We start from the raw sequence: 14,722 nt of genomic DNA, 5'->3' as shown, positions 1-14,722 counted from the left end.
GTCGGCGGCCCTGCGGCATGGCCGCTCCAATAGGAAAACACAGGAGGGGGTCAGGGGGCACACCATTACTCTAAGAGACAAATAGGCCATCCAAATAAAACATGACACCCTGAACATGGGACCTGAATGCGAAACTGCACGGCAGGCTGTGCACACGTCGTGTTCATCGCTATCTTCCAGGTCAAACATTCCTGTTTGAGTTTTCACTACGATGGGGGTTTGACCTGGTTTTGGAATCCTTGTGGTTTATTTCGTGGTTTCGTTATGATAACCTTCAAATATTGAAGGCTGTGATCCAGTTTCACGTTTCACTGTTTATTCTGGCATTTAAAAGGATTTTCTCACAAGCCAACCTTGTAGCGTATTTTGCAGCCAAGCTCCTGCATCTAGTCTCGGTTTGCCACTCTGCCTCAGTGACCTCTCATTAAACGATGTCAAGCATTTTATACAACCTCTTAAAAAGTTGTGTTTTTAAGCAAACAAGTTCAGTGAGGTATAAGACAGAGACTGAACACTGCATGAAGTGCATCGCCGGCAGTAAATGTTGACTGTTTCGGAACACTTGTGTCTGTTATGGGCTGTAGGATGAGGCTGGAGGCGCTGGTAGCAGGGTCGTTTCCCCCCCCAGCAGCTCGCATGCTGCTGCTTTACTGCTCCGTTCCCTCAGACTGATTAGCAGATGTGCATAAAAAACACAACTGCTCATTTCCAAGCGTTTTGTGGCCGTTTTAACAAGGCCACTAAACAATGGACGCTGTTTGGATCATCTTGCTCCCCACACACGTTGTCTCAATTTGTTTGGATTGACAGTAAAAGCTCACAAGAGGAAACCATAATGCAGAAGGGCGGGTGATCTTCGCCTTGTAAGGAGCCTCCTGGATGATTTCTCTGTCTAAAACAATCATATGATTCACTCAGCCACTACGTTGCTAAGAGCTTGTATTGAAAACAATGGACCGTCCACTCAGCAACACTGGCCAGCTCAGGACTTCCACCCCTTCATGACAAATCTGTCATCCAGTATGAAATGTCTCAGACTAGCTGGAGTAATCAGCAACACCTCACCACCCTTTCCTCCTTGTATATGGGGAATGTTACAGGACACAGAGGAGGATAAGAGTTGTTAGCGTATGTAAGTGTGTGTGTGTGTGTGTGTGTGTGTGTGTGTGTGTGTTTGTGTATGTGTGAGTGTAACAGAGACGCAAAGAGTAGGAGCTCGTTGAAACAGGAAGCCCAGGCTGCCTTTTACATTGGAGGAATTTCCTGCCTGTAAGATGTGTATCACAGCGTTTCTACAGTTGAAGAGAGACGAGGAGAGAGGAAGAAGGAGGAGGAAGGAGGAGGAAGGAAAAACCCTCTCTGTGTGTTTGAAAGACATTTCAATACAGGTTTCTGGCTTAAGATTTAGATCAAGAGCAGGTTTGAATCTAAGCCACAGTAGCCCATTCTTCCTAAAGATTTATATGATTAAGAGCTGACTTCCGTTCATCACAACAATATAGCCCTCTGTTTGCCACACATTTTCATTCATTCATCATTACCCCCAACTTCCAGTGCATCCGAAAGGAGCTGGTAAACTGCTTAAAGGAACAAACAGAAGTGAAATCCTCCCAATTGTTGTGACTAGTGACTTGTGCGTACAAACTACTGAGTTGCCTGTTATGGTCTTTATTTGCTGTCTGTTCCCGAGTGGTAAAATGGTGTTTATTCTGTGACTTAAAAGGCTAACAGTTGCCTAATGGCAGCCATCAGGGTGTCTCTTCACCCCCGCCCCCCCATGCATCCGTTTGTGCCAGAAAGAGAAATGGGATGATGGGGTGTAGGCTGTGGCCTCAAGGGATTACCATCATTTTAAAGTGGTGGATAAATGTGGTGACTGTTTATTGAAGGCTTGAGTCATAAAACTTCCGCTTAAGTAATAATTCAACATTTTGGGCTCCACTAAAATGCCTCTTAGTGCCTTTATCTTCACACAGTTACATCAAGATATGGAGGTGCCAGCCCTGCGTTTAAACAGCTGCTTACAAATCTGAATGAGATGAGTGAATATAACAGATTTGGCTAAACATGAAAAGAAATGTCACTTATCACCAGTCTGCTATCTACTTTTTAAAGGAACAGTTCATAACTTTTTGGAAAACTTGTCTGCATGTCTGTGTTTGTGCTTGTTTTGCATGTGTTTGTTTTTTGCTTTTTAATTTCCTCCTTGTAAACCACTTTTTATTAGCTCATCTTGCAGAGTTAGATGAGAAGACTGATATAGATCATAGCTGTTTGTTTGTTTGGTAGTGAAAAACTATACATCACATAAACGCCTATAAAACCACAACTTGTTTTTGCACTTTGGGTTTTGTGCAGATTAAATGAAATGAAATGTGTTAATTAGTGGACTTTAAAGCTGCAGATTTTGTTACCTTTTTTATAGTTTATCTGTTTCCCCCCTGTCTCCAAGTCTCTTATAGGTCCAGCGTCATATTTACCAAACACATATGAGAGTGGTATCAATCTCTCTCATTTAAGCCCCCTGCAAAAAAGCAAAGTGTACTTCTTTCAAATGCATTTCTTTAAATGATATTGCAGATGACAGACACGTGACGATTATGTTTCCTTTGCTTTGGGGGACAAAAAGTGTTCTGTCATGCTATGTAAAGAACTGAGAAGTAAAAGAATAAAAATAAGAATAAAATACTGAGAAGTAGTTCCATGACAACAATGACTCCGCACCCTCATATCTTGATACAACTGTGTAAAGACAATGTCATCGTAAGTGGCCCTCTGCTAGTTCTAATAATAATTAGTCTCACTTTATGTGAAAACGTATGCTCGGTTACCAGAGAGGATGAATGTCATGTGAATGTGTGTGTTCATGACTGTGTGTGTCTGTGTGCACGTATGTATAATATATATATGCGCCTGGCCTTGCACAAGTGCCAATGTGTCAGGTCTATATTTAAAATAGTTGGCCAGCTGTGTAGAGTCCTATGAAATGTTCCATAAGTGTTTTGCTGCACTTCAGATCTGTTGCCATAGCGGCCAAGAGGTGATGTCAAAGCTGAGGCACTGGAATAAAAACCACACCCCCTTTTTTCAACGGAAATCACAGTTGGAGCGAGATGGAAAATACTGTTCACTTAGCCAGACTCAATTACGAATCACCAAAGAGCAGAACAGGCTTTGGCTTCACACACAAAATATGCAAACCGTTGGAAAACAATTTTATATACACTGGCTTGTAGGTTAAGTTGCTACTGAATGACACACAGACACACACACACACACACAGGGGGTAAAACACTTCAAAGGAATATTTCTCTTGTCAAATCACAATGCTTTAAAGGGTCAAATAAGATAATTGTGTGTGTAGATAACACAAGAGCTGTGCAGTACAAGGCAGACAGTTGATACCAGTATTATCTGTTTCCAAAGTATTTGCTTGTCCCCTCTGACTGACCTCATACATGAGGTCATGGTACTCTGTGTACATGACTATGTAGGCCGCCTATGGCTTCAGACCTCCAGCATATCCAGAAACACAAATCAAATTGACATGAGGTGACTAACTTACTATTTTAAATTCATCAGTGTGTTTGTGGGAGATGCACAAACATCTTCTCATGCTTAGTCTGAAACACCAAATCATGGTTCCAGTGGGAAAGTTTGAACTGATTTCGATGACTTCAAACCACGCCTTGAAGTCCGGCTCTACTTCATCTTCATCATTTAGACCTAAAAACAGAGTGAGAGAATGAGACCACTCTAGGATTAGGGCTTTGAACCATCAAGTGGCCCCAACAGCTGTGGACTGCCACCCCCTTCCCTTCTACCCCCCAGACACTCAGGATTACCCCCACCAGGCTGTATGTTCCCTGTGTCGGGGTGCTTCAGTTTAGTTATAAATACGAGCAGCACTTGACAGAGAGTTCATGTTGCTACTGCCACACAGCCAAATTTGGCCCCTGTGTTCAATCCCTGAGGCTTCCAGTGAATCAGCTAAACCAACAGTCACTAATTCCAGCCTGCCTGGATAGGTTTATTAAAGGTCCCATTTCAGTGAGTAGTTGCTTCTCGCAGCCTAACCACTTTCCTCGCTCTCGTGTGACTCAGAACCAGGAATACGAAATCTTCCCACATACCCCTCACAGCATCAGAAAAAATCATACGCCTAAATCAGAACTGTGCTGTAATTAGATAGAAATGCATATGGATCACACATTCACTTGCAAGGGTGTGTGGTAAAGGTATAATTAGTGTGGGGCTGTGCTAATTAGTTATTACTTGAACATTTTGGGAAGTTTACGTGACTAGTGGAGCCTTGGGTGTGTTTATTTATCAAAAAGATACACACTTAAAGAAACTGTTACATAATGTTTGCTAAATACAACATTGCTAAATAAAGTTTGGGTTTAAGAGAGATGAAGTGATGCTTCATAACAGCATTGCTGTCTTATCTGTGAAAACCTCAATAGATAAAGATTAAAGAGATTATCATGTAATAGGGAGCAGACACATGTCACTAGCAGACCATATATTAGTTGGACATTTGAAGTTTCATTGACCTTTCCATCACCTATCAGGTTGTCTTGTCTGACAGCAACTTCAGCCTCAAAAGGTGAAGATAACTCTGAGATAAAGTCAAGAAGAAGGGTTTTTGATCCATTGTTCTTTTGGTTAATTAGTGTCGTTGATAAGAAAGTCTCAGGCGCAAAATTGCAAAAGTGACCGCATTTTTACCACACTGGTAAACAAATAATTCGAGATAGGTTGTGGATGAGAGGAGCCCTGTCCAAAGTGTTTCTTTTGGGGAATCACAGGCTCCTCCTCTTCCAAAACTTTAGTCACTGCTGTGGGAACTCCCTGCTCTATGGCTGTGTCTCAATTTGGACCCAACTGCGAGGCTGCATCCTCGAAGGACGCGGCCTTTGCGGCCTTCGAAGGATGCATCCTTGAGGAACCTCCGAAGGACGCATCAACCGTTGTGAAATGAGACGGTCTAGCCTTCGAGGCATTTCCTGGTTGCGTCACCAGCTGTTCCCGCCCATAAGACGAGAAAGACGTCTCGACCGAAAAGACGGAGAAAAAGCTGACAAAATTATAAGAGAGAAGAAAGGAGAAGAATAAAGGAAAGGAGAAGAAAGAAGGAAAACACACAAGAAAGAAAGAAAGAAAGAAAGAAAGAAAGAAGGAAAACACACAAGAGAAAGAGTAATAAAATAATAATAATCTCTAAATAGTTATTTCTGATGTAATTTTTGTAAATAGTGAAATGTTTCATCACTTGATAATAAAAGAAAATATTTAATCCCTTGTTCTTCCTGAACAGTAGCACTTTATGCAACCCTGTTATAAATTGTACTGAAGTTGTAAATACTAAATGGAATAGACGTGTAACAATGAACAATATTTTTTATTTAATAACAACATAAAACATCAAAATCTTCACAATCAAATAAAAAATAAAGAAAAATCATAAATAAACACAGTTCATAAATAAAATCAAATTAAACACATCTATATAGATGTATATTTATTTTTCTATTACTTTTCCAGGAGAGAGAAGAGCCTCTTCATCCTGTCTTTCCCCTCCTGCTCCCTCCTCTCCTCTGCCTCATTTTGCCTTCTCATGTCCTCCTTTATGAGGTCAAGGAGGTCATCCTCCCTCCTCCTCTTCCTCCTGGGCCCTGGCTGGTCCCCCTCCTCCTCCTCCTCCTCCTCCTCCTCCTCTTCACTCTCCTGCTCACCCACTGCGGCACTTGGCCCTGGTGTGTCCTCACGGATGGAGGCAATGAGGACAGGGGGGGCAATAGATGGCCTCTGCCCCAGTACCTCATCCATGAGGACAAACCACGGCCAAGTGCCAGCAGTGGACTTGCCGCTGGCCCCCTCCCCTGTCCCTGGATATTTGCAATCCTAAGGCAGTGGAAATCAATCATGTCAGCAATTTTCAGCAAAAGTATTTAGTAACAGTAAAACTAATCCAAACCTGTAGGCTACTTTATATATATTTTTTTAAATTGTCCCATTTTTTTTTGGCCTGGTAGGGCTGGACCTTCCCCTCCAGCCCAGTCTTTCCCAGTATTGCTCTAAACACAGAGGGAAGCAAGAGAAAAGGTAAACACAAGATCACATCAACACAGGGATGCAAAGATGTACAAAAATGGACATCAGCCTTGCCTCCATCCCGCCGTGGCGGAGTTTTTGCCCCCCGTGAATAGATGGTCATTTTCCCCTCTTTGTTTAATCAGGAGCTCGGTTTGCTCCTTGCTCCCTAAAACAAAAATAAAACAAAATGTAATGTAAAACATGTTTTTTCTTTACTATGTCAACAGACAAAAGGGTTCTAATATAGCAAAAAATTATCATAATAATGATAATAATGAAGTATAACATATAATAGTGATAATCCCAAACGTAGCTCTTTATTAAAATCTAAATTTGTTCATCTTAGTCCATTTATATATATATAAATAAAGATATAAGTCAAGTAATAAAATATAAGTAATTAGTAAAAGTATAAAAGTATTAGTAGTAATAAGTACAAATAATTAAATAAAACAAACCAATACATACACTTGAATGAAAAGTCTTCACCTGTTGGTGTCGCCATTGTTGTGTTTTCGCGGCACTGAACAGCGCCGCGCAAAGGATCTTGGGATTTGGGAGGCCGCGAAGGATAGTAGCGATGCATCCTCGAAAAAGAGGGAAAAGAAGGCCGCATTTCAAGGCTGCATTTGAAGGACTCTTCGAATTGGGACAGCCTTCGCGCGGCGTTGTGACGTAATCGGCCTCGAAATGCGCACTTCGAGGATGCAGCCTCGCAATTTGGACCAAATTGGGACACAGCCTATGTATCATGATTAGGTGAGCAGAGAAGGCGTGGGCCTGGAGAGAGTCACAGAGAGGAGCGAGGACGCACAGAGAGGCTGACGGAGCATTAATGAGATACTGGCCGGTTAGAGTTACAGGGATGCAGTTTTAGCCATATTCCAGCACTGTCTTTACGTTTACTCTGTGGACTTGAAATCACGAACATTGGGACGATTTCGCCATTGAAAAGAAACTTTCGTGGACTTATTTATTCGTAAAAATGGGCTTGGAACGATTTCGCGCAAAGACGCCGGGGACAGTAGCCCTTCTCGCCCGTTCACTCCTTTGTATTCTCGGGCTATTACTCACTTTTTCCCAGCCTGTCTGCGAGGCGTTCAACTTGGACGTGGAGAACCCAGCTGTTTACAGCGGACCTAATGGGAGCTACTTCGGATATGCGGTTGACTTTTATTTGGCAGATTCTGCCAGGTGAGTTTCATTAAGAGATTAATAATCAATTTTTCCTAATTTCTCATCGTAAAAAAGGAAAGAGAATGGTCTTTTCACCATTAAACAACATTTGTTTATAATTGTATCTGGGCACTGGGCAAATCTCAGTTGTACACAAATATGTTGCGCGCAGCGTGTAAACTTTCCATTGCACTTTATCGGAGATTTTTGCCAAAGTTCAGAACATTTACAACTCCCCTGGTAAAGTTACACAGTGCGTTTCCAATAGGAGAAAGACACGAATTTCATTTGTGGGATGTTGTTTTGCCTCAGACGTTAAATCGAGTTTTTTCTGTATATACTGTGCTCTCTGGGCACATGCTTTACGCACAGCGCGTCACTTTAAGTCACAGTAATTGAATTTACCAGGAAATTGCATTTGTGCTCTAAATGACTCTTATATGTTAAAACCCGATTGGTACCATCATAAAAGTGGTTATTTCATCATAAAAAATCATTGGAATCACCCTCAAATCCTAATCTTATTGTCCTACAAAATTGCATTTAATTCTGACCTTTTAATCTGCCCTGCTTTTAAATGCCAGAAAAAGCCTGTTAACTGCTTAGCCATCACATCATATTGGTCTGAAATGCTGCAGCTGATTGTGATGCTTCCTGGCTCAGTGGGGATGTGATCTCTGTGACACTCAGCATGCTGCCACTGTCTCAGCATTCTTCCACAGGAGCCTTTGGCATCAGTCATAGTGAGGGAGATAAACTCATGCAAGAGATGCCTGTGGTTGAGTCTAGTCTGTGGAGAATATATTATAATCTTGTGCCATCCTGATTGTCCTATAGGAACATAAGAGTCTTTGTATCAACAGGGATGAATGAAAAAAAACAAGGCATGGGTTAATCCAGTTGCTGACAGATCTACATTTGAGTTGCTAAGCCTTCAGTACATTCTGGTGAATCTAGTACCCAACCCTGTAATCGTAATAATCATTAACAAAAGGTTGTGCAGATGTAGTCAAGGTTTCACTCAGACATAATCAGACTTCCTGGCTGAGTCTGTGTCTGCTGAGCACCAGCAGTGTCTCGGCCGAATGTTCAACCAGCCAGTGTGCTGGGATTTAAGAAAGGGCTTTGTGCCGAGTGGGCCGCCCGCAGCAGCTCTAGTTTCCCTGTTTCTCCTCCCAACTTCCCTGGACGGCAGACAGTCAGACAAGGGGAGATTTCCCCCCTTCCCCTCCCAACCCTCTCTTTAAAAGCCTGCCGCTATTGGTCTTTATTTCTCTGTCTGCATGAGAAGCAGGGGCTTCAACAGAGCGGTATGATTTAGGACGTGAAGCTTGTATGCACGGACAAGGTCTCTCTCCAACATCCCCCTCCTTACTTCCTCCAGTGCTGATGTCATTCTGCAGGGCTTTTTAATTCATCCATCCCCTAGACCTTCCCCCATCGTCTAGCCTCTCTCCCCATCATCTCTCCTTGTCTCATTAAGTATGAGACAGAGTAGACGTCATCTTACTGATGACTTAATCTGAATCTTTCTCCAGTTGGGATACCATGTTTATGGTGGAGGAGATGAGATGATAGTTTGAATTTGCAGAGCAGGAATAATATTTAAGTGTAGCTTCCTACAACCTCACTGCCCTGTAATTTTCCTTTGGCTAAGTGTTGACAGGTCAAATGTCAAGCAAAATAAAGTATGAGAGAGCAGATTTAAGATCACGAGTCAGATCCATGTTCATCTGCAAACCACATATATCTGCCACTAGTCTCTTAGAAGTTGACACATTTAAAATATATCAGTAAAGCTGTGAATTAAGTTTCTGTTATCTCTTGTGCTTTGCCATCACGTCATCATCGCCAATGCTGTGGAGACACGGTGAGTGGGGGAGTAAGCTGGAATCTCGGGGTGAGGTCAGTTGAGGGTTGAATGGGGAGTTTTTTCTTGTCAGGATGAGATGAACAAAGCTTAGCTCGGAACTTGTGAGTAAAATTATTGCTGCTTTTGAAAAACATTGCCAAATGGTGTTCATCACTCCAGGACTACAGTGGTGTATTGGTAGAAAATGAAAATTATGACAAATTTAGATGCAGCGACAGGGGAGGAAGATGCTGTCAGGCCTACCAACAAACACAAAGGCTTACTTTCTCCCAATGTGACGCTGATCCTTTGACAATGAGTTTATATATGCGGGTCTGTCATGCCCTTCGGCCTGGCGTAATAAAATTAAGTTTGGACACTGGCAGGCGGCCCACCATGGAAGAACGCCTGAGGATAATGTCTGTGAACTGTGTTTGACAGCTTTTGCCAGATACACACAGGAAGGGCAAGAGGATATATGGTCCCCTGTTGTGTGTGTATGTTATTCCATGTTGAGTTAAGTTGAACTCTTCAAAGTCTGCTGCAGTGTGTGTATGTCATACCCCATGCTCACCCACCTCTACATCATGGGAAGGACCTCTTAGGGATGACTCTCTCCTCCAACACTTAATAATCAAACACAAACTGACTCTTCGTTGACTTTCTCTGGTGCCAGGCGGAGATGAGGGAGTGGATCATACTGAGATAGAAAGAGTCAAAGGTCAGGGGCTGTAAATAATAACAGACCCGACCTGGAGTGTGTGAAAGGGAGCCTCTGATGCCTTTCCACAAGTGAAGGCAGTGACTGTTAAATAAGAAATATCTCAAGATAGACTTTTTTGATAGCACTGAGTGAGATAAGTGTCATACGAAAGCTATGTCAGTGCTCAATGATGGAAGACTCTCTGATGGAGACCGTAATATGTTCCAGTCCATACATATGCTTCATTGGCGTGTCGGTGATGTGCATTAGCTCACGGATGGTTTGGCCATGACGAGCACATGCAGAGGTCAGCCGGTCCATGTAGGTCACTCTCCTGGAGTTTACCCCCTCAAACAGGGTAAGAGTTGAACTAATATTGACATTGGATTGGGGTTCTCTTGTGGCCACTAAAGCAGCTATGTTTTCTCTGTGTCTACGCCAATGTCCCTCTCCATATATGATCAGTCTAATTTCTGTTAATGTTTTCACTGGTGTCCTTTTCTATGGACCTGTTGCTAAATCAAGCCAGTGTTTCATTTGCAGGAACACAGCTTGTATATTTGGGCTGCCAAGCTTTTCGTCATCCAGGTTCTTCATCAGATGCAGACAATAGGACTCTTTGTCTGACAACAGAATTTGTTTACTGTTTTCCATCGGGGGAACTATAACTATGATTCATATCTTTCTTAATTTATTGGCCCGCTAAAATTTTGTACACACCTAAAACAATCAGGGCAGTAGGTTGGGAACGTCATTGTCTGTGGCTCTAAAAGTCAATTGGGATATACTTACCCTGGCTATACAGCAGTCTGACTCAAACAAAAAGTGTCTGTCTAGATTTTAGTCAGTGGGGATAATATAATGAGCCTGTGTGTTTCACTGATAAATGATGTTGGTGTAAATGGTTATGATGTCAAGGGTTTCAGACATAAAGCAGTTTTAAATCCATATAATACTTAATTCAATACATTGTACACACTTCTTCCTGGACACTTTTTGTTGCTTTAATCCCTGCTTTAAACACTAAGGTTGGGAATGCCCCCAGGACGTCATGTCTTCTTTGGAGTTGGCTGCTGTTCAGGGTCGTCCTGACTCATACTTGACTAGATTTAATCTCTGACTGCCTACGGGCCTGGTTTGTTTTAACCCTTAGGTCACAAAATGATTTACATCTATGGTAACTTGATAAAGACAATCCTTTATATAGCAATGAGTAAATGATGCCATCTTACAACAATCTACTTGATGAAATTCAAATTAGCATCAGTTCTCATATTTGACATGGAAATTAGATGTAATCTATGGCCTTTACTGTCTATGGATGTGTGTGTGTGTGTGTGTAAGCATGTGTGGGTGCATCTGCGTTGGGGGTGTACAGACAAAGTGTTTCAACAGCTGCTCCACCCCCCCCATCCACACGTTTAATACAACAGCCTCTCTATCCCGAGGTGAGAGGACTGGACCCCCTGACGTGGGCATTGTGGAGAGGTGTGAAGCACCAGCAGTTAAACTCTCTGCAGGAGGATTTTAGGGCAGTTGGGCTGTGGTAGTAAGAGGTGGTGTGTATTTGGGGGTGGGGTTGGGAAACAGTTTGCAATCACAAAATGCATAGGCTTGACCACAAGTCATTTTGATGTTTTTTTAAATGGCAGGGTGTCTCAAATTTCTTGCTTGCCACAACTGTTTTCTCACTGACTTTACATGGTTGGTGGTTTTGACACAACAGCTGCTGGTTTTTACACATTAACTGTAAAAACACTCATAAGAATGGAAGAATATGGTTTAAGAATGATTACTGCTTGTTGAAAGGTCGGAAATAAAAACAATGATTGCTAAATCAGCTTGGTGTCAACTTGCTGATTCAGTTTCCAGACTTTTAACTCCTACCCATCGGCAAAATGAAATCCTAAACTGTGATCTCCGGTTGCCTTAGCATGTCCACGCAATTTTTTGTATGACAATAAACAACATTTTTTGGCTACTTTGGCTATCAGTACATGATATTTGTAGTCCACCTGTCGCCCAATACTATTATCCTTTTGTGGATAGTGAGGAAATGGTTGTGGTGATGGTGAGATCAGATCCTTGACAGACTGGACTGTTTATCTTATCAACATTGCTTGGTGCGGGTTAAGATCTCAATGGCTCTGTTTCAAGTTCATCCTGGGATGTGGAGTTGTCTATGAATTGCTATAAAAGACATGTCTTTCTCCAGGCTTGTTGAGTAAGATACAGATCCTTTATCTGTGACTTACAGTACCATCTGACCATTTGCAAAAAAAAGTGGCTTCAGGAAAGCACAGTAGACTCTCTGTACTCACACGCCATCCCAGCAGGCACTGCTACTCTCATCATCTGCAAGCTCCTGGATAGCAGCACTGAGAACACGTGTGTATGTTGTGTGTGCGCCTGTGTGTGTGTGTGAATAGACCATCGTCCATATGGCAGCCGTAAGGATTCAAACAGCTACTGTCTGGCCTTGGCTAGGACGTGAGACTATTTGTATGGCTCCATGTGGTCTAGAATAAGTCATCACACACTTCTTGTGCTTCTCCTTTTTTTGTCATTCAATTGATGTAACTCACCCACGCATTCTTTGGAAAGTCAAAATTGATGTTGTGTGACATCATACAATTATTCACTTCATTTGCTGATCATGAGCCGCCCCCGCTCTATATTTCTGTCTCTGTCGTTCCAGATGTAATTTAATGTTGGTGAGATGATTCTTCAGAGTGGGAGGGAGAGAGATGTTTGTTGTATTTTGGCATGCTACATTTCTCCACTGCAGGAATGTGAGCAGAGAAGGTCAAGAGCTGCCACCGGCTCAGATCAGGTCACTGCTTGAGTTCTTTTACTGATATGAACCTCACTCCAGTGTTTAAGCATGTGTTGATAGCTCAGTGCGTAAACTCCATGGTTCACTGTTCATGTTTTGCTCAGGTGTTGCTGAAGCTTGTGAAGACCAGCTCCTTTTTCTCGCTCCACCCGCTCCCCGGGCATCTTTGCCATAGCGCTCGTTGAGCCGTGTTTATGACTGCAGATGGTGACTACAGCCAGCACTAGCAGGCTTAACAAATGGTCTACTTCTCTCTTGCTTAAATCTGTTATAATAGCGTTCAAGTGACATCAGTTTTGCAGCTGTGTAGAAGACAATTAAATGTGGAATGGGGGGGAAATGTTTGGGCTGGGGAGGAGAGAGCAGTAGAGGAATTTGCCCTCTGACAACGTCCTTCTATAACCTCATCATAAAATGCATTAGCCATGGCTACGCATGATAGTGTCACATCAGCAAGTTCCAGCACTTTGCATTGCCCCTAATTTCTCAACCCCACATAAAATAGTGGTTACAGTCTGGCAATTATGGTATGTTGAGATTTTTTTGTAGAACGTCCTCAGATTGCTTGGGCTTCAAATGAGACAAACCCTGTCCTTGGTTACAGTGAAGTTGTTGTTTATGCATTCCTCACTTGCAGCCAGAGTCACTTACAGTAGTTTAATTAACGCTTAATTGTCAACTTAGAGGTGGAGGTCATTAGTGGCTGCTGTATTGCAGCTGGTGGGGTTGACTATGCTAGACATGGTGAAGCTGCCAGCTCCTTATTCACCTACTCCCCCACAAGGGCATTTCTCAACTCTTTCAATTATGAAATGGATTTTGTGTTTTTCCCATTGCAACTTGAAGCTGACAAAAGAGCAAATTAAGATTGGCTTATTTCTCCAGTAGCCAAAACAGTTCAGTGAGTGTCACTAAAGGCTGGTCATGGCTCTTTAAATGCATGCTGAGATACATCTGTCAGCATGCTGTGATCCCTATCAAACGTGTGATGGTGCTGATTTCAATCCCACAAAGAACAGTCTAGACGAACTTCATTCACTGTTGCTCAAAACAGAAAGAGCATGTCTGCTGAACAGCTGATGGTCACTTGCCCTCAACCAATTACATACATTTGCATACCCATCCCAAGAGCCGGTAAACACTCCCCTACCTTCACAAAGAAATGTATTATGCAACAACAAGCCGGTCGCAGATAGAGCTTCATTAAATGCTAATGCTACAAAATCTTCACCTTTCGAGCACATAGCAGATAAGGTTTAGGGGCGGGGAAATGCTAGTTAGAAGTAGACTGATCCTTGCCAGATAAAGACCCATTAAATGCTAATTCCTCCTCATTTACAGTACTTTCAGATCACTATCAATCTGTGTTTGTGTGAAAATGTATGTCCACACACACATGTGTGTGTGTCTGTGCAAGGTAGTGAAAACACGCCTCAGCTGCCAAAATGCTGATTAAAGCGCGATCTGCCTGTTTTGTTATTTCCTGTATTTTTCCCTTTGAAAAGCAGCCACGAGCGATGATGGCGGGTCTCTGTTCAAATCTGATTCAACAAAAGATGCTGCTGCTTCCAATTTCCTTGGCCTTTTTTATTGTGTATATGCTCCTCCAGTGGTGTCGTTTATAGCATGCATGTGCTTGCATTCAGATTATTTCTAAAAGGTTTTTGCCATTGAAACATCAGTTGAACTCTACTTTTCTGCCTGCTAGGAAAGTTTTACTGCCTTGTTGCCTAGGGGAATTTGTCTTAAAAGTAAGTTTATCTTTTAAAATGTATGTTCCTCAATATGACTTGCAGGACTTGCAGGTGACAGGCGTACTGACTCCTTGATGAATGTTGAAGTGTTGTCCTTTTGTGTTACATATTTACTGACTGCTTGCATATTTTTGTGAGTGTAAAGACAGGGAGATCCTCAGCTGTCTCAAAATCTGTAACCAGGAAGGCTCTGTGATTTAGATTATTGTACAGGTGGAGCTCTGCTGCTCTAGTGGGATATTCCTGTGTCTGCACATGTGGTCAGAAATAAAGGGGGGCACAATTTCTTGTTCTCCAAGTTG

At 42.4% G+C, this 14,722-nt stretch overlaps 1 protein-coding gene across 1 annotated transcript in view; it reads left to right on the top strand.

Annotated features, from left to right (window-relative positions):
- The first annotated feature begins 6,904 nt into the window (after window positions 1-6,904).
- The window catches only part of itga5 (integrin, alpha 5 (fibronectin receptor, alpha polypeptide)), a 38,237-nt gene continuing 30,419 nt past the window's right edge, over window positions 6,905-14,722 (top strand). The window contains exon 1 of the mRNA XM_053317337.1: window positions 6,905-7,293. Within this exon, the coding sequence (XP_053173312.1) occupies window positions 7,085-7,293 (209 nt within the window). The 5' untranslated portion in view covers window positions 6,905-7,084. The remainder of the gene's footprint in view (window positions 7,294-14,722) is intronic.

This window comes from Scomber japonicus, chromosome 4 (assembly GCF_027409825.1).
Source record: "Scomber japonicus isolate fScoJap1 chromosome 4, fScoJap1.pri, whole genome shotgun sequence".
Lineage (NCBI taxonomy): Eukaryota > Metazoa > Chordata > Actinopteri > Scombriformes > Scombridae > Scomber > Scomber japonicus.
The sequence above is the reverse complement of the archived record's forward strand: the minus strand, read 5'-3'. Positions and strand labels throughout refer to the sequence as shown.